Source organism: Hibiscus syriacus, unplaced genomic scaffold (assembly GCF_006381635.1).
Source record: "Hibiscus syriacus cultivar Baekdansim isolate YM2019G1 unplaced genomic scaffold, ASM638163v2 tig00111671_pilon, whole genome shotgun sequence".
NCBI classification, from domain to species: Eukaryota; Viridiplantae; Streptophyta; class Magnoliopsida; order Malvales; family Malvaceae; genus Hibiscus; species Hibiscus syriacus.
In genome coordinates, this window is record NW_024063152.1 from 712132 (window position 1) to 735483 (window position 23352).

Below are 23352 nucleotides of genomic sequence, written 5' to 3' on the forward strand. Positions count from 1 at the left end.
AGGTACATCAGCTACGGCGCGCTGCAGAGAAACACCGTGCCTTGCTCACGGCGCGGCGCTTCCTACTACAATTGCCGGCCTGGAGCTCAGGCGAACCCTTACAACCGTGGCTGCAGCCGTATAACAAGGTGCAGGAGCTGAGCTACTTCCTTTTTACGTCATTTTGGATGAATGAACGTTCTGGTAACGGCTCTTTCCAGTTATCGATGAAAATATTATTATTATTATTATTATCAATTTATCATAATTTATTTTAAATTTTGCACATCTGTCTGTTTATACTCTCCTCCTTTTGCTCACGATATCTTCAATTTATTGTTTATGTTGGCTTAATTTTCAATTTAGCCCTAAGCTATAACGATTTACTCACTTTTGTGCTTAAACTCATTTTTCTCTTAATTCACCCCAAAACGGCCTTAAAATTAGGTCGACAGTATCAACCAATAAAAATATGACACATTCATGTTAAGTTGTTTATTAAAGCGATTTAAAGATGTTGAGTAAGCACGTTTGATCGGTTGATCTCGGTTGATCAAGTTGTTTATTTTTTTTTCCTCATATTCTCTTAGGTCATTGGTTCTAGACTCATTAAGAGTACTTCTCTTTCTTTTTCTAGTCATTCTTTTCCTTCCCTCTAGGTAGAATTAAAATTAAATTTAGAATTTTAAAATTATTGTACCATGAAAGTATTTTTTATCGAGTATCGATTGATTTAGCAGGATGAGATGTTAGATTTTGAATCTTAATAGTATGAATGGAATAAATTGAGTTAAAGAATCGTTCTTATTACCTAATCTTAATTAGTTAATTAATAAGTCAAATGTGGGTAGTTATACAAGAAATTGGAAAAAATAATTGTTTGTTTAGGTACCTCTTTTGAGTTGAAGATATTTTGCAAGGGTTTCAATGGTTTATTTTGTGATCAAATTTTGATTATTTTCTTCTCTACACGTTGGATGATATAGGCCATTGGGTAGTTGGTTTATATTGTTCAATTGTTATTCTCATTTATGTCACAACTGCAATGGATGGTACATTGAACTTAAATTCCTTCACATGATGTAGATGATGGACTGAATTGTTCAAATTCAAAATATAGAGGCTTCTTTGAGGGGAAAAATCAAAAGGGGCATTTTTTTTAAATGCAAGTATCTTTCTTTATAGGACAACTGTAGGGACGGTTAATGAGATGAGCAGTTCGTGAATTGTTCGAACTCGACTTAATTAAAATTTGATCAATGTTTGATTAGAATTTGACTTGAGCTTGACTCGAGATCTTAATGAGTTGAATCAAATAAGGTTTAGCTCGACTCGATAAGTTTGCGAGCAATTCATTCAATTTTTTAATAATTACCTTAAAAATATTCCATTTTAAAAAATCTAAATAATAATGACTAATTTACTAATAGATGATAAAAAAGATGCTAAATTATTAATTAATTATTACTACTAATTTATTAATCTATTAATATTTTAATAAACAATAAGAAAATATTAAATCGTTAATTATTACTTTATTATACCCAAAATCAAATCCTAATTATCCTATAAAAAGTTTTGATAAGTTTAATGAGTAGCGAGTTGATTGGAACAATAATTTTTTTAACGAATACGAATACATTAAAACTTTAATGAACAAGTTTAATCGAGCAATAAACTTTTTTAACGATATAAATTGAATATTGCTCAACTCACGATTTACTCAATCGATAAACATAATCAGTTGTATGATTGTAAGTAGGGAGCTTTTAGATGTACGAAGGATCCATCAGTTTCATGTTAGGCAATGAATCAAATCGAATGCCATTTCAGTTCTTCAGTGGGACCATATATACACATAATTAATGATCAGTTTAAATTTGCTGTAGTCTTATATAAAGTAAAAATATATCATATATATATTTTCCACGCATTATTTCCATTCGGCGAACTAACACCTTATGACTTGTCTTCATCCACGCCAATTCTAAGATTTGTCAAGGCTCTCAACCCACACCACATTCGATCGAGTCGAGTTAAAAGATTTTGAGTTATTCGAGTTAACGAGTCCTATTTTAGGACTCGGAGTTGACTTGAAATTTTTCGAGTCGAGTCAATTTTTTGAGTTTCTATTTAAATTTAATTGTAAATATTTACAATATTATAACATTATTTTATTCTAACTCAAATGTTATTTTATAACTATATACAATACATATATATATTTTCATATTTTTTTCATATGCAATTTATATATATCATACAAAGTTGAGGGACTCGACTCATGCTTTGACTGAACTTGAAAATCAATCTATTAATTACTAAAAAATTCAAGTTATTCGAGTTATATTTTACAACTCGATTTGAACTTAATTTTTTTAGTCGAGTCGAGTTTATGAAATTACAACTCAAAGTCAATTAGAGTCGAATTTTTTCAAGTCGAGTCGAAAATATCAATTTTTTGAGTCGAGTCGAGTATTGCTCACCCCTAATCCGGACATCATTCCAGCAATCCTTTTAAGTGATTGTAAATAGAATCGAATCCTTCCATTTATACTTCGATTTTTGGAACGAGAACATAGTTTATCTTTCTATATCACCATATTAAAATCAATTTTCATAAGAAATGCTTCATTTTAATGTTAAAATCGTTTCACTCCTAATTTAGTAATTTTAAGAGGTTTACGAAAGTCCTCTTATTTCACAATATTAATATTATTAAATTTTTATATGGAACGAGTATAAATAAATTTTAAGAGACATAATCAATAATATAAATGATTAATTAAAAAATCAAATTTTAAAATAAATATTTATCCATTCTAAGTCAGTCGAGAATTCACTACTGCTTCTTTTTTTTTAATTAATCACTGATATTCGATCTATTGACCGACTAATTTAGATCGGATACTGAAGAGGTGAGGACGACCCTCCCAACTCAGTTTGCTCTATTCGCAAACGTCAAAATTCGAACATCATACCTTACTTAAAGGACATAATGTCTCATCCTACTAAACCAACTAGTTGTTAGTCACCACTACTTCTTAAATAACAATGATATTGTAAAAAAATATTTATCTCCGAAATAAAATTAGTTTGGTTCACCAAAATCCATCACATCCGTAAAGGTTTAAGAATATGTGATAAGCAGGGACGTATCCATGATAAAAATTCAGGAGTTGCACAAAAAAACTCTTATAAAGTTTTTTTTAGAGGTTGCACAATATTAGGGGTGATACTTGTATTAATTAAAAAAATTAGAAAAAATTAACATTAAGTAGATAATTTTGAGGCCTTGAGGGGTTGCCCGAGATACCCATGGCACCATGCTGGTCCACCCGTAGTGATAAGATTAAAAAAACATGTTTTTTTACAAAGATATATCCATATTTTTATGTATACTTGATTTGATTTAATTTAGTTCAACATGAATTCACCAAATATCTAAGGTTGACCTAAATTGAAAACGTTTGATCCGATATTGACTTGACTCGAAAACTAACCAATTTAATTTGAGCCATCTTGAAAATTAACCGATCTAATATTAACTTGAACCGAAAATCATCTGATCTAATATTAACTTGATCCGATATGTAACCTGACCCAACTTATCATAGACCTGAATAAACCCAAATTCGAAATAACCCGATCCGACCAAAATCAAATCTAAAATTAAAGTGATCCTAACCGAAATACTCCCACCCGAATGACTAGTTTACCACATCTAAGGGAAACTTAGTTGTTAACCTGACGTCATTTTCCTTCGCATGGTAATGTAGCGGTAACTTCACCCTTAAGGGCCCATTAAACGCCTCGGCTTTGACCGCTCTCCAAAACGCACCTCCCTAATAAATAGTTTACCGACACGTTTACTTCACCGCATTTTGATCCCCGCCGCTCAGCGTCATCTTCCCTATAAAACCACACTCGCTCTCTCTCCCAAGTTCAACGCCAGAAAGACCACACCAATCCCTTTGATCAAATTCTTATTTGCAAGAAAAGAAGCAGCAGCAAACGTTCATTTCCCATGGCTCAAGGAGTCTGCTCCAACATCAAACATGACATGGTAAATTCTTTATAAGATTTATTCCTTTTGTATTTTCTGTTGTTGGGTTTTCTTCATTTTGGATTTTTTTTTTGTTAAAAAAAATTGATTGGATTTTGGAAGGCTAAAGAGGAAGAACAACAGAGGCTGAAATACTTGGAATTCGTGCAAGTAGCGGCTGTCCATGCCGCCTTGTCTTTCACCAACCTTTACCTCTACGCTAAGGAAAGATCGGGACCGTTGAAGCCCGGCGTCGAGACCGTCGAGGGAACCGTTAAGAGCGTCGTTCGACCGGTTTACGACAAATACCATGATGTCCCCGTTGAGCTCCTTAAATTCGTTGATACCAAGGTAAAATGTTCGGTTGACAAACTAAAAATTAGTACCCAAAGACTGATTTGTTGTTGTTGTTTATTGCACAGCTTGATGAATCTGTCACCAAGCTTGATCGTCGAGTCCCACCAGTCATCAAACAGGTCTCCTCCGAAGCCATCTTGGCCGCCAAAAAGGCTCCACATGTGGCTCACGGCGTGGCTTCCAATGTCCACCGTGTCGGGTTGTGGACACTGCCTCGGGATATGCCAAATCCTTGTACGCCAAATATGAACCCTCAACAAAAGAGCTTTGTGCGAAGTGCGAATCCAAAGCCGAACAATGTGCAGTTTCGGCTTGGCGTAGACTCAATCAACTCCCTCTCTTCCCTCAAGTCGCGTCCGCTGTCGTCCAGACATCGGCGTATTGCGCCGAAAAGTATAACCAGAAGGTGGTTGGCGGTGCGGAGAAAGGGTACAAGGTTGCTTCGTGTTTGCCCTTGGTTCCTACTGAGAAGATTGCCAAGGTGTTCGGTGAACAGAGAACTGAAACGGAGCCATTAATGTCCGAGAGAATGTGTAACGTTTTTAAGGACTAAAATTGTTATTATACTATATCATATCATTATTTTGGTAAGTTAATGGTCAAATATAACGATAAATGATTAAAACAAAAATATAATGTAATATTAAATATAATTTTAAAAAATATAATTTTAAAAAATATAATTAGATGATTAAAATAAAAATATAAAAATAAATAGATGATCATATAGATAATTTATGGAAATATACAAAACAAGTTACATCAATACAAATGGTGAACGGAGTTGGATGGAGGCAATTTCCCGTGCCGCTCTACTGCCAAAGATTCGATAACTTAGCCCTTAGGAACCCTTAAAGGTTCAAACGCATCGGCGTGTACCGCTCTCCATAAGGAAAACGCCCCCATAGTAACTGACCGACACGTTTCTTCACCGCTTCTTAATCTCCGCTGCTCATCTTTTCTCCCACAATTCAACACTGAACCAATCCCTTTGATCTCTTCTCCAATTACTCTTCGAAAGAAAAAGAAAGAAAGAAGAAGATAGTCTTAAAATCAACTGTTCATTTCATGGCTCAAGGAAACTCCGACTTCCAACAAGACATGGTATTTCCGTTAAAGATCTGTCTTCCTTTTTACTTGAGTTAGTTATCATAATTTTATTCAATTTCGTTTTTATTGATTTTTTTTGTTCCTATTGTTTTGATTTGAATTTGAAAGGCTAAAGATGAACAAGAACAGAGGTTGAAATACTTGGAATTCGTACAAGTAGCCGCTGTCCACGCTGCTTTGTGCTTCGCCAATCTTTACCTTTACGCTAAGGAAAGATCGGGTCCGTTGAAATCCGGCGTCGAGGCCGTGGAGGAGACGGTTAAGAGCGTGGTTCGACCGGTTTACGACAAATACCGTGATGTCCCCATTGAGCTCCTTAAATTCGTTGATACCAAGGTAATCTCTTTGCTTCGTTCTGGGTTTTAATGACGATGAGTAAATTGCGAGTATGTAGCTTGAAATACAAATCGGTAATTGTCATATGGAAAATGCCATTCAAAATTTATGATGTCTTAACCATTTGGAAAAAGGTTGATTTCTTGAATCAAATACATGTAGTGGTTGAGATGCAAAACTGTGGTTTAATCAAAACTCGAAAATGACTCAATCCGAAATGATTTGAACATATTGACTGAGAATTGTGAAATGTCTGCAACTAAATGACCAAACTCGAAATGAATTAAATCTTAAATGATTTTAATCCGGAATTATCTGAAAAATTTTATAATATGAACTGAAATGATTTGAACATTTGAAACTGGATACTGATTCTTTGTTGTTATTGCAGGTTGGTAAATCTATGACCGAACTAGATCGTCGAGTCCCACCGGTTGTCAAACAGGTCTCGTCCGAAGCCATTTCAGCTGCCCAAAAGGCTCCAGAGGTGGCTCGTGGCGTGGCTTCTGAAGTCCACCGTGCCGGAGTGTTGAACACTGCCTCAGGATATGCAAAATCTGTGTACACCAAGTATGAACCCACAGCGAAAGAGCTTTATGCAAAGTATGAACCCAGAGCTGAACAATGTGCCGTTTCAGCTTGGCGTAAACTCCAGAAACTCCCTCTCTTCCCCCAAGTTGCCTCGGTCGTCGTCCCTAGAGCTGCTTATTGCACGGACAAGTATAACCAGACGGTGGTCAGCAGTGCAGAGAAAGGGTACAAGGTCGCCTCGTATTTGCCATTGGTTCCCACTGAGAAGGTCGCCAAGGTGTTTAGTGAGCAGAAGATTGAGATGCAGCCATTGGGTTGATGATTCGGCTTTGAATCTGTTTTTGTGGTTGATGACCTGTTTTCTGCTAACCTGGTGTTGGTTAATATATGTTTTCACCCTAAAAAAATATTTATAGACCGTTACTATTTATAAACATACATATATTGAATGATTGAAGATAAGATATATACATATATGTCATTGTCGTTCGTTCGTATTTGTACAAATACATGTTTGTGACATATATCGTGTCTAATATTATTTTTAAATAAAATTTATATAGATTTTTAATAAAATTTTACAAATTATTTTTTATCTTTGATCTTACATGATGCCAGCGTAGAGAAAATTATAAAGTATTATTTTAGTAAATAAATATAAAATGAATGTTATTTTCATAATATTACGCCAATATTAATTGGAAGCCCAAGTTTCACATGGCCTCCAAAATGGCCCAAATCCGATACCCAAATTGGGGATATTATCGGGTCATTGTAGACCCGACCCACTTCTCCCACATTTCCACTAACAGATTGAAGCTCAACAAGCTCTATCTTTCGAACTCTACAACAGGGAGGAGAAATTTTTCAGCAGTTTAAAATAAACCACAGATATACAGAGGCAGATTCAGACCTTATAAGAAAATCATGTCGGGTTTCCTGCACGCGCCAATGGCTTACGCAATCCCGCCTTCACTTTCTTCTCAATCTGTTCGTAGGCCAATGACCATGAAGCTCAGTTGTTGCCGCGCTTTCGCTGCCAAAAACGCTGCTAAATTGCCCATTCCTCCGATAAACCCTAAGGATCCATTTCTTTCGAAGCTCGCTTCTGTTGCCGCTTCTTCCCCCGAGACGATTCTTAACCGTCCGGTTAATCCCGATACGCCGCCGTATTTGGATTTGTTTGATTCTCCTAAGCTCATGGCTACTCCTGCTCAAGTAAGTGTAATTAACAATAACGTGAGAAGTTTCGAATGCGATTGGATTAGGATTTTAATGATTCGAGCGGTTATTAAATTTGGATTATTCGAAATAATGCGAATTAATCATTTATTGGAAATTTGGAACTGGGTTAGGTGGAAAGATCAGTGTCGTACAATGAACACAGGCCGAAGAGCCCTCCTCCGGACTTACCTTCATTGCTTCTTCACGGTAGAATAGTTTACATTGGCATGCCGGTAAGTGATTTTAGTTGAGGGGTTTAATTTTTTTTTTGATGTTTTAATTGCCTTTGCCTTATGGAATTCAAAATTGTTCGTATAAACATTGAGGAACGAGATTGACTTTTTTGGGGGGCATTTTTAGTTCCTAGTTTCAATTTTGCTGCATTTAGCTAGAGTCTTGAGATAACCATTCTTTTCGTTCTTTTATGCTTCAGCTTGTGCCTGCTGTGACCGAGCTTATAGTTGCGGAGCTTATGTATCTTCAATGGATGGATCCCAAGCAGCCAATATATCTTTACATAAATTCTACTGGAACAACTCGTGATGATGGTGAAACGGTGAGCTTTTGAATAAAGAGATGCGATGCATTTGAATTATATAGCTTTTGCAGTTGTTACAATCATATGCTATATCATCTAAGACACGAAGTAAGCCAAGTTGTGTTGAAAGTTGGATTTCGGTAATTTTTTCTGTAGATTAAATGAATCATAACTGTGAAAAAATAAGGCTATAATATGAACCCGAATGGCCTTTAATCTTTTAACAGAATCATTTTCTTCTTCCTTGTGGAACTTCTTCTGCTTTCTGTTCACACCTTTATTATGTTCCTTGGCGTGTTTGTTTTCTCTAAGTTTGATATTCACATAATTTACAAGCGGTTGTGCTGCAGGTTGGGATGGAGACTGAGGGTTTTGCTATCTATGATGCACTTATGCAGTTACAAAATGAGGTAAATTTTCGTTCTTCAATGATCTCAAATTGTCTTCTTCTCCTTTGTTCAGTAAGAATATTTACTTTCTCTACCTGACTCTTGAGCTTTTCCTCTTTTAAAAGGAAAAAAGGTTCGAGGATGAGATGTTCTTACTGGTTGACTTTTCTTGGGTCCTGGTAACCGATGCTCATACAGGTGCATACAGTTGCTGTTGGGGCAGCTGTAGGTCAGGCTTGTCTCTTACTTTCTTCTCGAACTAAAGGCCATCGGTTCATGATGCCTCACGCCAAAGGTATGATTCGCTACTTGTCTGTGATTGTAAACTTTTTATTGATACTATCCTTAGTGTTTGCTTGTATTCTGTTTCAGCTATGATCCAACAGCCTCGTGTCCCATCCTCTGGCTTGATGCCTGCAAATGATGTTCTTATACGTGCCAAAGAGGTTTGGTCCTCAGCTCCGCTTTAAAGCTTTGATAGCCTTTTTCTAAGGTTGCAACTATAAATCCAAGATGTATTACGTATCTCGTAGACTGCATCTTTGTTTTGCAGGCAATAACAAACAGGGACACACTTGTTGAACTTCTTGCTAAGCACACTGGAAATGTGAGTGTAATGAATCAATGTTTCTTATTGTTGTATACAAAATTTTGTAAAACAAAGGTACTCGTTGACATTGTATGACTATATTTCATTAGTCTGTGGAGACAGTAGCCAATGTGATGAGAAGACCATTTTATATGGATGCTAACAGAGCTAAAGAGTTTGGGGTCATTGACAAGGTAAGTGCACTTACAAGTAATTTTTTTTCATAATTCATCTTTCATATGTAAATGAGACATCCGTTTTGGGTGCAGATCCTTTGGCGTGGTCAGGAAAAGGTGATGGCAGAAGTTGCTGCTCCAGAAGAGTGGGACAAGAATGCTGGCATCAAAGTTATGGATGGCTTTTAGTATCTGCCTGGTCGACCCTTGTCATTGTATGTAAGAAAGACCCTTTTCTTAACTAATCATGGTAGAGGCACCTTACCATCTTTTGAGGAGTCTTTAATATGAAGGAACACCATTATTTTATTACACGGTACAGATACGATAAGAATTTTGATGATATGTTTCAGCTGGAGTAGGTTGCAATTCGATAGAGCATACTCGATGGAGATGTGGAAAGCAGTGATGCACAGACAAATTTAAAAGTAAGATACCATATAAATGGTCCTGAAATTTTGTTGTCAAATTCTGTCTTTATCTCGCAGATTGTGTGATTGTTTTAGCAGAGTCATTTGATGCCATTGTTGAGCATTGCAAAAACCAGTTTTCTTCAATACCGATTGCATTTCCATTTGTTAGTACAAAGGCCCCCATGTTTCATCACCGTGTTTGCCAGAATCTTTGTGCTTACAACCAACAACACAGAAATTACATGTCTAATGCTTTCGCATGATGGGTTGATTTCGTACTGTTGGTTGATCTTATTAACTTTTGATGGCTAACATGATTAATATCTCCGCATAACAATACTTATATTATGATATATATATATATAACAAAAACATAATAACATATTATAGAATTAAATAAATTGGACCTATTCAAACTTTAAATGTTACTATAATTCAACCACAACTCAACAATTCAATTTTTATTACCTATCACTTTTCAAGTATAAAATGTTTTTAGGGTAAATAACACATTTTAAGTTAAGATATTTTTTTCTTTATTTTCTTGAATAGTTTGAAGTGATTATAAGTTAATATATGTTCAGAATTTTTTTAATATATTAACAATGTACGGTCGTTTAACAAACACAACTGCTCGAATCCTAATCTTCCAAGAAAATTAACATTCATTTTCACCGTTCAAGCCACTTAATAAGTTCTATATTTTTGTTAACATGACATAATAATTATTTTATTTATTGATCACTTTAGTAACTATATGTAATTTTAAAAAAAATTATAGTAACTAAAATAAAATGTACTACAACTACTATAACACTTACCTACGTTTTTATTCAGAACTTATAATCATTTCCAGATCTTTGAGATTAACAGATAACTTATTTTCAGTCAATAAGACGACGTCGTACATAATGACTGCAAGTAAGGGAGAGCATTTGATCAAGTCGTATAAAAAAAATTCGAGTTATTCGAGTTGACAAATCCTATTTTAAAACGTAAATTTTATATGAAATTTTTTCGAGTCAAGTGAAATTTATAAAATTTGAGTTGAATCAAGTTATCGAATTGTTCGAGTTTCTGTTTAAATTTAATTATAAATATTTATATTATCATGATACTATTTATTTCTAATTTAAAAAGGTTTTTTATAACTATATAATAATATATATGTATATATATTAACATTTTTTCATATGCAATAAATAAATAAATATATATATATATATATATATATATCTATATTATATATATATATATATATATATAATTGAAAGATTCTAACTCAAACTTAAAAATCAATCTTCAAATTAATAAAAGTTTTGAGTTATTGAAGTTATATATCATAACTGAATTTAAACTTAAAATTTTTTCATGTCCTAATCAATTTTATAAAAATACAAATAGAATCAAATTAAATTTAAAAAATTTAAGTAAAATCAAATAAAAAATATCACATTTTTTGAGTTGATGGGAATTTTATTCACGCCTAACATTAGGAGCTATAACCCCACAAGGGGGAAATGTTCCCCCCCCCCCCCTTTTATTTGACGGTTTCTTGAATAGTCAGGCCCGTGTTTCACTTACCAATAAGGGTTTTTTGGATAAGGGATTTGAGATTTTCATGAGAATGAAATCTACATTCTCATATTTGATTGGTTGAAAATCTCATTTTGGTAATATTTTATTACTAATAGTAGATTTTTTTGGGTATATTACTGGAATGTCATTACCTCTATTTCCTTATGTATTGTTGGATTACCAGCGTTTTGGACTAAAATGCCCTTAAATTTTTATTTTTTTCAAAAATATCATTCTCCTGTCATTGAATAATAAAAATTCTACGAAGGTTAAATTATAAATTTATCCTTAAACTATTTTAGATTTACAAAAAAATCTATAATTTAAATTTTATATAAAGAAATATATAAATATTTTAAAGAATATATATATATATATATTATGAATTTAAATTTTTTAAATAAAATATATAAATATTTTCTAGCTTGTTAAAAAAAGAAATATATAATAAGGACAATTTGGTCAAATATACATTCCAATAATCTTTTATTCCTTTAACCAAACACGGTAATCTTACATATCTGCTAATCCAACCAAATACAAAATACAACATTTCCAGTAATCTTACATTCCCACTAGTAATCTTACATTTCGTGAACCAAACGCACCCTAAAGTGGCGTTTGGTTCGCTGAAATATTTCTAAGGTGGCGTTTGGTTGGCATGAATCCCTTGGAATTAGGGGGAATTAGAATCCAATTCCACCACTTTCCCATGTTTGGTTCAAGTTTTCCAAGGGAATTGGAATCCCTCATGACTTCAACTTTCCGTCAAATAAGGGAAAGTGAATTCATCCATTCTATGATATAATTTAATTCCCTTGTTGGAGGGAATTGAAATTTGACCATACTATCTTCATCAATCTTTTGGTAACTTATTTATATATTGAATAAAATTTTTTTTTTATTTCAGGTCAGGTCGGGTTTCTAATTCATATATTCGGGTCGGGTGAAATTTTATTTTGGTCGGGTCATGTCGGTTTTTTTAAGTGTGATGTTCGAGTCGGGTCGAGTTCGGGTTTAGGGTGAAAAATACCCGACCCAAAAATATATATAATTTTACCTTATATTAGGAATAATACAATAATACCCCCTCTATATATATATATATATTTATTCAATTAAGTCACTGTTTTATTGAATAAAAATAATTATTTTATTATTTCGGGTCGGGTCGGGTCGGATTTATAATTCATATATTCGGGTTGGGTCGGGTGAAACTTTATTTTGGTAGGGTCGGGTCGATTTTTTTAGGTGTGATATTTGGGTCAGGTTCGGGTTTAGGGTGAAAAATACCCGACCCAAAAAATATATAATTTTACCTTATATATATTTAGGAATAATTACAATAATACCACTTTATATATTTTTTTATAATTAAGTCATTGTTTTTATTTAATAAAAATAATTTTATTATTATTTCGGGTCAGGTCGGGTGAAACTTTATTTTGGTCGGGTCGAGTCTCGGATGGAGGTTCCCTTGTTCTCGGATCGGTTCAGGTGGACTCAAAACCCGACCCAACCCGACCCATGGTCATCCCTAATTGAGATAATTTTAACTTATGATGTTTATTAGCATGATTTTTATAATTTATTGAAATGAATAATTAATCAATAAAATTTAATTTTTTTAAATTTTTATAATATATTGCTACATGTAATTTATAAAACAAACTAAAATTAAGCAAAAAAAAAATAAGAAGGGTAATCCTATCATTTGAATCTGTGAAGGAATTTGAATCTGTCAGGAATTGAAATCCAATTCCATATTCTGTTTGGTTGGCAGGAAATTGAATTGGAATTCAATTCCATATTCTGTTTGATTCGTAGACATGTCAGATGAATTTGATTTCAGTAATGTAAAATGACAGAATTACCCTTCTTGTTTTTTTGCTTAATTTTAGTTTGTTTTATAAATTACATGTAGCAATATATTATAAAAATTAAAAAAAATTAAAATTTAATTTTATTGATTGATTATTCATTTCAATAAATTATAAAAAATCATGTTAATAAACATCATAAGTTAAAATCATCTCAATTAGGGATGGTTATGGGTCGGGCTGGGTCGGGTTTTTGGTCCATCCGACCCGACCCGAGAACAAGGGAACCTCCATCCGAGACCCTACCCGACCCGAATATATGAATTAGAAACCCGATTTGAAATAATAAAAAAATTATTTTTATTTAATAAAAACAATAACTTAATTGGAAAACAAATATATAGAGACGAGTATTATTGTAATTATTCTTAATTATATAAGGTAAAATTATATATTTTTTGGGTCGGGTATGTTTCACCCTAAACCCAAACCCGACCCGACCCGAATATCACGCTTAAAAAAAACCAACCCGACCCGACCAAAATAAAATTTAACCGACCCGACCCGAATATATGAATTAGAATTCCGACCCGACCCGAAATAATAAAAAAATTATTTTTATTTAATAAAAATAGTGACTTAATTGAAAAAATTATATATAGAGGGGTATTATTGTAATTATTCCTAAATATATAAGGTAAAATTATATATTCGGGTCGGGTATTTTTCACCATAAACCCGAACTCGACCCGACCCGAATATCACACTTAAAAAAACCGAACCGACCTGACCAAAATAAAGTTTCACCCGACCCGACCCAAATATATGAATTAGAAATCTAACCCGACCCAAAATAATAAAAAAATATTTTTATTCAATATAATTGAAGCATGTATTTCAATTTCCTTGTAAAACTTAAACCAACCATAAAAAAGTGGATCGTTCTCTTTTTCATTTTCCTCCCTCTGCTTTCCCTCCACTCAAGCTCTTCATCTGCCTTTTTTTCCCTTTTAAACTTTTCATTTTAGATAGCAAGAAAGAAAGTTATGGCAGAACAAGAAACAGAGCTAAGCGACAAGCAAATGAAAGAGATCGCGAAATGGTTCCTCCTCAACGCTCCGGCTGGCGAAATCCAATACTTCGCCAGAATCTGTTTTCTTTCGATTTTAATTTGTTTATTCTTTTTGCAGATTTAAAATCGGTTTTGAATGATGACGATGTGTACGATGAAGCGGCATCGGAGGCATTTCCTGCTTACAACAAATCTCACATGATTTGCCTCGAAATGCCTGGTAGATTTGGCGATGTAAGTCTTTGAAATCAGTGTAATCTGTTTTGAGTGTTAATAATTTGTAGCTCAAAGTTATATTTCTAGTAAAATGAAGTCATTCAGTTGGTTAGGTTTTCAGCATTTTCAGCGGCTGAGTGTATTTGATATAAGTAAGATTTCTAGAAAATAGGAACAGCTTTCGTTTTGTTCATTTGGTGTATATTGTTTTTCCGAGAATTGTCTTTGCCTCTTTGTGTAGTTTAAGTTTGATTACGTGTGATAAATACAAACTCCTCTTGATCGGTTAATTGTGGTGAGGCAAACTTTCTGATATATGGAATTTTAGAGTGCCTTGATTGACTGCCAGTGCAGTGAGCATCCATCATTGTGTTTAATATGCGTCTTTTTTAATATTGGGTCTTTTTCACTTGGTTATGTTCCATTAGTCAACCAATTAACTCAGTTTCTCTTGTTTGCTTGTCATTCTTATCAAATATTCAACTATGAGGGTAGTTTCAATATTGGTTCTGCTAGTTGAGACGCTGATTCCTGTGAGTTTGATTTTAAAACAAAGTTAATTTTTGCAATGTTTTTCTCCAATTGAATTTTAGGTTCTGGTTACACAATATGGGGAGCTTCGGGATAATGAGTATCTAGACCCCAAGACTGCCCAAGTTGCCATTGTTGATCATGTAAAACAGGTACCTTTAGCCTTGCACATCTTGTGATTGAAAACTTTTATTTCTGTTTAATATCAGAGAACCTTTCTATAATATCATTTCCTTAACTTGCATTTTTTAATGGCAAGTGGATTATAGGATGGGATGACTCTGTGTTTGTGAAACTTACCGATTAATGCGTATGATTTGGTTTAAATGTTTATATCATGTTGTGCTAAATTGGATCAGGTTTGTACAGAGGTTAGACCAGCCACTGATGAGGAGCTTCCCACTCCATATATTGAGGAATACAGGTATGTTTTTACAACTATGGTGGATGTATAGTATCTTTAATTGATTTCTGATGAACTAATAGAAGCATCTCTCTGAAATCTAATATAGTTGATTACTTCTCCATGGGTCTAATTTACCAGCTAGCTCAAATTTACAAAATCCTATGTCTCAAGTTCCGACTGACATCTAAATGATTTGGTTCGAAACCACTGCTTGTTGGATACAGTGTCCAGTTCCACTACTTGTTAGGATGTGAATAATGTCTGTATTTAAGTCTTGGAGCTTAAGGTTTCAAGCTTTCAGCCTTCTGCTTTATATGGGTTTTGACCGACTCCCTACCTGGACTGATACTCAGGATTCTCCCAGGCACATGAACATGTATATTTTTATTTTACTGCCACTGATATGTTCAAAAAGTTTGCTTGATAAGGAAATAGTTATCTACTCATTAGGGTTTTCATCATTATTTCTGAAACTAGCACGCATCATGAAGAGAGAAATCCATAATTTTTATTTGTATCACCGGCTCTTGCTCTCTTTTAGAATTCATAAAAAGAACAAATGGTAGTTTTATAGTTGAAATTAGGGCACATTTCACCATGCGATACTATAATTACTACTTGTAATTAATTCCCGTTTTTGCTTTACAGATGTGCTCTGGAAGCAGAAATGCTGAAGTATGTTGGCGAAGCTTATCCAAAAGGTTCATGTTCAGTTTACTGTATTAATGGAAAAGATGTGGAGGGACCCGAATCTGATTTTGAGCTTGTTGTAGTGATTTATGCCGCTAGACTCAGCCCACAAAATTTCTGGTGTGTAAGATTTGTTAGACCACAATGTAGTAGTAACTATTCTACTGCAATTGCATGATCGTATGGTTGACTACTACTACCTGCTAGTATTGATCATAGCTGTTTATCTTCTAAAAATTGTTTTTGGCATTTTGTTTAGTAATGGAAGTTGGCGGTCAATATGGAACATTGAATTCATAGATGATGTTCAAGTTCTGGAACTAAAAGGCAAATTTCAGGTATTACAATATTTTCATGATGTAGTGCATGGCATATTTGTGTTCTTTTTTCTTTAGTATCTTCAATCGTTCCTCCTATACTAGTCATTTTCCTTGGATTATTTGCAAGTGAGATTCAAGCTTGCCCTCCTGTTCTTCCTGCGTTTCTTATCCAAATTCACTTAAAGTTGCACAAACCTATAATAAGTCAGTTCTTTCTCTTTCCAGGTGGGTGGGTGCACACTATTTTGAAGAGGGAAATGTGCAATTAGAGATGCAAAACATGAACGTAGAGATTCTACAATGTTTCAGGTTACTTCCAAATGACAATCTATTTTAAATTTGATTCTTTCCTCCTGTTCCCCTTGTGTTATCCTTTGGTTCATTCTTTCTTGCAATAGAATTTTGAAGTTCTTTATTTTCCCTTTTGACTAATTTTATATCCCGTATAACCATTTTGGTATAGCGTATGAGGATGGTAATCGTCTTTGAGCAAAGATTCTGATGTGAGAGCATGTGAAGGGTGGTAGTTGTTATTTACGGTGGAAGTTTGTGATCTGTTGGCTTAGTGGCTTCTGGCCTTTGCGTTAAAAAAATCGATTAATATTTTTTTACTGTTTGTTTCAGTCCCCTGATGATAGTGCAATTGCCATAGAAAGTGTAATTCGCCACCATGAGACGGAGTACCTGGCATCTCTTGAGGTCGTTTTCAATGTCCGGTTTGTTTCAGTTCCTTGAGTTTTCCCGAATTCAACACTGACAGTCTCGTCATAATGCAGGCATCCTATTTGAATTTACCAGATACCACTTTCAAGGTATGTTTTAATTTTCTTTCAGCCAAAAGCTGTGAGGAAACCTTTTGAATTAAGTTAGGTTTATACCATTCGTTGATTCGTATTTCACCATTAGATCCCCCGTTGTTGTGTTCTATTTAACGTATTCTTCATGTTATACGCAATGCAGGATCTTCGTCGGAAACTTCCAGTTACTCGGACCTTATTTCCATGGCATGGCACTTCACAATTCAGCCTGACGAGAGAGATATCAAAAGAACTCGGAATCGGGAAGTAACTATACCATACCCCAAAGGCCCCATTTATCGGCCTGCCTGTATGCTTTTGTTCGGTTTTGCGATGAGCCTTTTACAACTTCTCTTTGCCTCTAATCACCTTGATTTACAGGCCATGTGTAGCCATTCTTGTTGTATGATGCTTGTGCAAAACTTGAGTACATGTTTATTATTAACCTGATAGAAGAAAATGTTTACGGAAATGACTCATTTTTGTTTATGTTTAATGTTTATTGGCATTCTGCTTATTTACTTGAGCTTTGTTAAAATAAAATAGAGAACCCGTGAAGTTGAAACCATTAGATTCATCATGGATGGAGTTCTGTTGACCCAAGACAGCAATAAATGAATTATTACAAGCGGTAAACGTAAACCGATTAATTGATGATTTTGGAGAAAAAAGACTTTCCATTGCCGGGAATTGAACCCGGGTCTCCTGGGTGAAAGCCAGATATCCTAACCACTGGACGACAATGGAATTGTTGGCTATTTTTGAAATGATTTCTAATTCATATGTAGTAAGTCAACATAAATTACAATTACTTCTTTTTTCTGATTAAAGAAAGCACAATTTCTAATGCAGATATAAGCTAAACTTCATCAAGCAGTGGCAGTCGCAGAGAGACTATCTCTCGAACCAACATTCGCCATAATAATAAGTCTCAATTTCAAATAGATGATCGTGTTCTCCGTATCATTATCTTTTACGTTCTTCAACTTTTCGGCATAAAGTGTTTTACACTCCAAAATTTGAAATTTAACTGAATGAACTAGAAATTGAATTTTTTACTCGCATCATTAAAGTAACGGGAATTAACAGTCTAATGATTAAAATATAATGAATTGATATTGTAAGCATGGTATCAAATAGCGTTCCGAAAATGTGATAGTGGTCTTGATATCGCGGTCGCGCCATCGTCCGAAATCAATTTTCATGGTTTTTGTGGTGACTGATTCACACCAATCTCGATCGATTGCGTCCGCAATTTAAAGGGAAACGGACGATTGCGCGATAACGAGACGCAACAACCGTTATCCAATCGTGATTCCAAAACAAAAACATTGGTGGCGCATTTTTTTTTTCAGACAATGATGGGGAGGAGGAAGGGAGAGGCAGAAGGCGAAGGAGAAAGGGGAAGACAGTTTTGTTTCAGAAAATTATGGGGGAAGAAGCCATAACCAAAAAGATGGTGAAGGGGAGGCAGAAAGTCGGGGGAGGGGAGGGGTGATTTATTATTATTTTTTAAAATATAATTTTTAAAAATATATTAATTTGAGATTCTTTCTACTTTTAAAATTTATAATTTAATCCCTAGTTTAAAATGTAAATTTTAATTTTTATTTAATTTTGTCTTAATTTCAGTAATCTAAATTTATGTAATTTAAATTTTAAAATTTATTTTAATTGTATTTAATTTAGTCATTTTAGGGTAAGTTGTGCGACATTTAAAAAAATTCACGACCGCGATACTCGCAATAGCAGCAATGACATCCGTTATCTTCGCAACCGTGATAAACACGACGTGATAAAAAACGTGACCGCGAACGCTATTTAAAATCATGATTATAAGTGATCAAAAACATTATTATTTTTTAAATCCAGTTATCAAAATAAGATTGATCAAAAACAAAAGTGACTAGTCTTGTAGTTTACCCTAAATATTTCTTGGGACGGGATCAGCAATGAAGACAAGGCCGCCTCGGTTTGGAATGCACATCCAAGCTCAAACTTTCCCCTATTTCAGCGCAGTCGCAGAGAGATATCTATTGAACCCACATTTGCCGTAATAAGTCCGAAGTGACTTTAACTAAATTTGAGCTTTTGTTTTCGGTTCCCATTATTCAGCGTTTGTTTAATATTATTACTCTTCCGTGTTTGTAAATTCGTTTCAGTTTCAGCATCCTTTCCCATTGTCTCAGGCGGAAAATTTTCACCCCCTGAATTTGTAGTTAGTTTTCTCTAATCTTTAAAAAAAATTATTTATTTCTGCAATGGTTCTTTTCTTATTAAAATACTACTATTTTAAGGACTTAAGTAGTTCTTGGAGCTTAAAAATGGGCAAATTTTGTAATCGTCATTTGATCAATGGTGATACTTGGATGAACTTCCATCTTTGCACTTTTGGGTGATATATATTATTTGTTGTAAATGGTTCATAGTATGAGAGCTATGGGGATGAATTTTAATATAGGATGGAGAGTTGGGTTTTAGAATTTGGAGGATGCCCCAATGTTACAGATCTTTGCATACAATCAACTATCTTCGAGTCCCGGCGAAGAAGAGCTCGAAATTGCTTTTCTTCGTAATAATTTGTGTGTCCATTTGATCTCTTTGCCTCTGGGATGATGCTTCTTTAGCCAAATCAGACATTTTGATGTGCTCCTTAAGGCATCCACCTCAAAGCTATTTGTTGGATGGGATGCCTTATGTTGAGACGCATCCTCTGATGATACCCTAGGGATTGGTTTCTTGTCTGACCAGAGTAGTTTTCCTTTTTCCACCCTTTATTACGTTTCGTTATATCCGTCACAAAGTTTACTTGGGGACCAGACAAATGTTCTTCATAATAACATCGATTTGGGAATCATCTATATCATAGAGTTATCTACCTTTCGAGATCGACCTATGGTTCATTCTTTCAGCAAGTGGGAATTGTTCGGCATATCATGCTATAACTTATATTTCTTCAGCTCATTCATATTGTATGAATGGTTCCCTTGCTCTCCAACAGTTGGCTAAATAGTGTTCGTTGTTGCTTTGTAATGTCAAGTGTGGGATAAAAGATGCTGCTCAAAGCTGATCTGCATCGAGCAAACTCATATCGCTCTTTGTTGCAGTGGGTAAGGAACGAGATTGTACATGCTATTTTCAATAGTTCAGACATTTGCGGAAAGATCTTTTACTTATTTGGGCATTGTTTTCTTGATGGAAAGCCTCGGAACAGGAAGTGGATTACCTATGTTCATTTACCTGTAATGATGCATGCTCTACTGCCTGAAAAATATTAGCCAAGACAATGAAAATAATCACTATGAAGAGGCTGTCTGAAGAAGAATCTGCAAAGTTCAAGGGTAATTCTTTTGCAGTTATGATATTTATGCTTATATAATATAAGAATTAAGATGCAATGAGTTCGGGTAGGATTGTAAAACTCTTTAGTTTTACACAGATTTAGAATCGTCATATGAGTGAAAATAGGCTGAGTAGAAAATGAAAAGATATTTTATTAATATTGTGAATTCATGTTTATATATGAAAATAAAATTCCATTGCCGGGAAATGAACCCGGGTCTCCTGGGTGAAAGCCAGATATCCTAACCACTGGACGACAATGGAGTTGTTGCTCTATGATTGAAATGATACATTACTTAAAGAAACAACGAAAGCAGCCTCAATTTCAAGTGCACATCTGTAAGTTGGTCTCAGTTTCAGCTTCCTCTTCCGTTGTTCCACACGGAAAATTTTCACCCTATGCTAAAAACACCTGAATTACGGGTTAGGTTATTCTAATCTTTACACTGTTTTTATATTTCTGCAATGATTTCTTTCTTATTAAATACTACTATTTTGAGGACTGTAGTAGTTATTGGAGCTTAAAAATGGGCAAATTTTATAATTTTCATTTGATTAATGGTGATACTGGGATGAACTTCCATCTTCGAGAAGTCATCCGTACTTCAAAGGCAATCTTTGTTCATTAACTTGCATTTTTTGGGGATATATATATTATTTGTTGTAAATGGTCCATAGTGTGAGAGCTATGGGGATGTAGGTTGGGGAGTTGGGTTTTAGAATTTGGAGAATGCCCCAATGTTACAGATCTTTGCGTATAATCAACTATCTTTTGATGTGCTCCTTAAGGCATCCACCTCAAAGCTATTTGTTGGATGGGATGCTTGAGGCGCATCCTCTGATGATACCCTCGGGATTGGTTTCTTGTCTGACCAGAGTAGTTTTCCTTTTTCCACCCTTTATTACGATTCGTTATATCCGTCCCAAAGGTTACTTGGTGACCGGAACCATCTATCATAGAGATTCTACCTTTCGAGATCGACCAATGGTTCCTCATTCAGCAAGTGGGAATTGTTCGACTTATCATGCTATAAGTTGTATTTCTGCAGCTCATTCATATTGTTGAACGGTTCTCTTGCTCTCCTAGAGTTGACTAAATAGTGTTCGGTTATTGCTTTGTAATGTCAAGTGTGGGATAAAAGATGCTACTCGAAGTTGATCTGCATCGAGCAAACTCATACAGCTTTTTACAGCAGGTAAGGAACGAGATTGCAGATGCTATTTTCAATAGTTCAGACATTTGATAGAAATAGCTTGGCAGACTCGAAGAATTCTGTTACTCTTACGAACCGATCAAGCCGAAAGATCTGTTACGTCTTTGGGCATTGTTTTCTTGATGGAAAGCCTCGGAACAGTAAGTGAGTTACCTATGTTCATTGACCTGTAATTACGCATGTTCTACTGCCTGTAAATATTAGCCAAGAGAATGAAATAGATCAGTTACGAACAGGCTGTCTGAAGAAGAATATGCAAAATTCAAGGGTAATTCTTTTGCAGTTATGATATTTATGCTTATATAATGTAAGATGCAAAAAAAAAATATATATATATATATATATTAATTGTATTATTATTTATTAATATTGTGAATTCATTTTTATATTTGATAAAAAATCCATTGCAGGGAATTGAACCCGGGTCTCCTAAGTGAGAGCCAGATATCCTAACCACTGAACGACAATGGATTTATTTTAAGCTTGAAATAATTGTTTATTTAAAGCAAAAAAAAAAAAAAGGAAGCCTCAATTTCAAATGCAGATCTGTAAGTTGGTCTCAGTTTCAGCTCCTCATATCTCCCTATGCTAAAGCACCCTGAATTACTAGTTAGTTTTTTTTCTTTTTCTAATCTTTACACTGCTGTTATATTTCTTCAATGATTTCTTCTTTTTAAATAGCACTGTTTTGAGGACTGTAGTTGGTGGTGCTTAAAAATGGGCAAACTTTATGATTGTCATATGATTAAATATGATACTTGGACAAACTTTCCTTCTTTGGGAAGTCGTCTGTACTTCTAAGGCATTTTTTGGGGATATATATAGATAAATAGTGTGTGTAAATGGTTTATGGTTTGAGAGCTAAGTGTTGGAATGTTTGTAGATGGACATGGAGATGGAGAGTTGGGTTTTAGAATTTGGAGGATTGTTGTATACAATCAACTAGCTTCGAGTCCGGTGAAGAAGAACTCGAAAGTGTTTTTCCTTATAAAGTTATTGTGTCCATTTGCTCTCTTTGCCTCTGGGATGATGCTTCTTTAGCCAAATCAGACATTTAAGTCATCCTTTTCAAAGATATATGTAGGACGGGGTACCTTTTGTTGAAGTGCATCCTCTGATGACCCTCGGTTCGGTTTCATGTCTGACCAGTGGTAGTTTCCTCTTTTTTTCCTCCCTTTATTGTGATTCTTTCTCTGTCACCAAAGTTGCACGGTGACCGGACAAATGTCTTCGGACATCATCGATTCCCTGTTGTTTTGGGAATCATCTGTATCGTAGAAACTATCTGCCTTTTGAATTCGACTGATGGTTCCTTATGTTGCAATGCTGTTATGTATGTCAGTAGCTCATTCATATTGTATGAACGGTTCCCTTGCTCTCCAAGAGCTTGCTAAATAGTGTTAATATATTGAATGTCAAACGTGGATAAAAAGATGCTGTTCATGCTAGTTTTAATGTCATCTCTTGCTGACAAACTTTTCAACTTGTTTTTCATATTGTCTCTCTCTGCATCTCTTCTCAATAATGAACTAATGACACAAGATTTCCGACGAGCAGTATGTTTCGACTAGTCGTTTTTTGCCGGAAAACATCAGTTTTTATATGATCTGAAAACTCATGGTTCTCTTTATTGAAACAGGGTAAGGGAAGGGATTGTAGATGCTATTTTCAGTAGCCGA

General features: G+C 34.5%; 2 protein-coding genes, 4 non-coding genes and 2 pseudogenes across 6 annotated transcripts; 6 read left to right on the forward strand and 2 right to left on the reverse strand.

The window, feature by feature from the left end:
* Positions 1-3940: 3940 nt before the first annotated feature.
* LOC120167232 lies at positions 3941-4942 on the forward strand (annotated as a pseudogene).
* A 432-nt stretch (positions 4943-5374) lies between these two features.
* LOC120167234 (REF/SRPP-like protein At3g05500) lies at positions 5375-6735 on the forward strand. The gene is made up of 3 exons (XM_039176307.1): positions 5375-5485; positions 5600-5827; positions 6219-6735. Exons 1-3 carry the CDS (start codon positions 5450-5452, stop codon positions 6675-6677), a joined length of 723 nt encoding a protein of 240 aa, XP_039032238.1. The 5' UTR covers positions 5375-5449; the 3' UTR covers positions 6678-6735.
* Positions 6736-7205: 470 nt separating this feature from the next.
* On the forward strand, positions 7206-9858 carry LOC120167231 (ATP-dependent Clp protease proteolytic subunit-related protein 3, chloroplastic-like). Its single transcript, XM_039176306.1, has 9 exons — positions 7206-7576; positions 7714-7815; positions 8016-8138; positions 8471-8530; positions 8708-8804; positions 8882-8955; positions 9063-9116; positions 9209-9292; positions 9368-9858. Exons 1-9 carry the CDS (start codon positions 7286-7288, stop codon positions 9461-9463), a joined length of 981 nt encoding a protein of 326 aa, XP_039032237.1. The 5' UTR covers positions 7206-7285; the 3' UTR covers positions 9464-9858.
* A 4171-nt stretch (positions 9859-14029) lies between these two features.
* Positions 14030-17407, forward strand: LOC120167235 (annotated as a pseudogene).
* Positions 17408-17792: 385 nt separating this feature from the next.
* TRNAE-UUC lies at positions 17793-17864 on the reverse strand. Its single transcript has one exon. It is a non-coding gene; the product is annotated as a tRNA-Glu (tRNA).
* A 1860-nt stretch (positions 17865-19724) lies between these two features.
* Positions 19725-19869, forward strand: LOC120167417. Its single transcript, XR_005520041.1, has one exon. It is a non-coding gene; the product is annotated as a small nucleolar RNA snoR127 (small nucleolar RNA).
* Positions 19870-20651: 782 nt separating this feature from the next.
* On the reverse strand, positions 20652-20723 carry TRNAE-UUC. Its single transcript has one exon. It is a non-coding gene; the product is annotated as a tRNA-Glu (tRNA).
* Positions 20724-22694: 1971 nt separating this feature from the next.
* On the forward strand, positions 22695-22823 carry LOC120167418. The gene has a single exon (XR_005520042.1). It is a non-coding gene; the product is annotated as a small nucleolar RNA snoR127 (small nucleolar RNA).
* The last annotated feature ends 529 nt before the right edge of the window (positions 22824-23352 follow it).

What these genes read in the sequence shown, in the direction of transcription:
- LOC120167234 (XM_039176307.1), top strand. Translation starts at nt 5,450, where the DNA reads ATGGCTCAAGGAAACTCCGACTTCCAACAAGACATG. An exon ending in CCGACTTCCAACAAGACATG is followed by an intron (nt 5,486 to 5,599) that starts GTATTTCCGTTA and finishes TGAATTTGAAAG; the next exon opens with GCTAAAGATGAACAAGAACA. An exon ending in TTAAATTCGTTGATACCAAG is followed by an intron (nt 5,828 to 6,218) that starts GTAATCTCTTTG and finishes TTGTTATTGCAG; the next exon opens with GTTGGTAAATCTATGACCGA.
- LOC120167231 (XM_039176306.1), top strand. Translation starts at nt 7,286, where the DNA reads ATGTCGGGTTTCCTGCACGCGCCAATGGCTTACGCAATCCCGCCTTCA. An exon ending in CTCGTGATGATGGTGAAACG is followed by an intron (nt 8,139 to 8,470) that starts GTGAGCTTTTGA and finishes GTTGTGCTGCAG; the next exon opens with GTTGGGATGGAGACTGAGGG. An exon ending in AGTTTGGGGTCATTGACAAG is followed by an intron (nt 9,293 to 9,367) that starts GTAAGTGCACTT and finishes TTTTGGGTGCAG; the next exon opens with ATCCTTTGGCGTGGTCAGGA.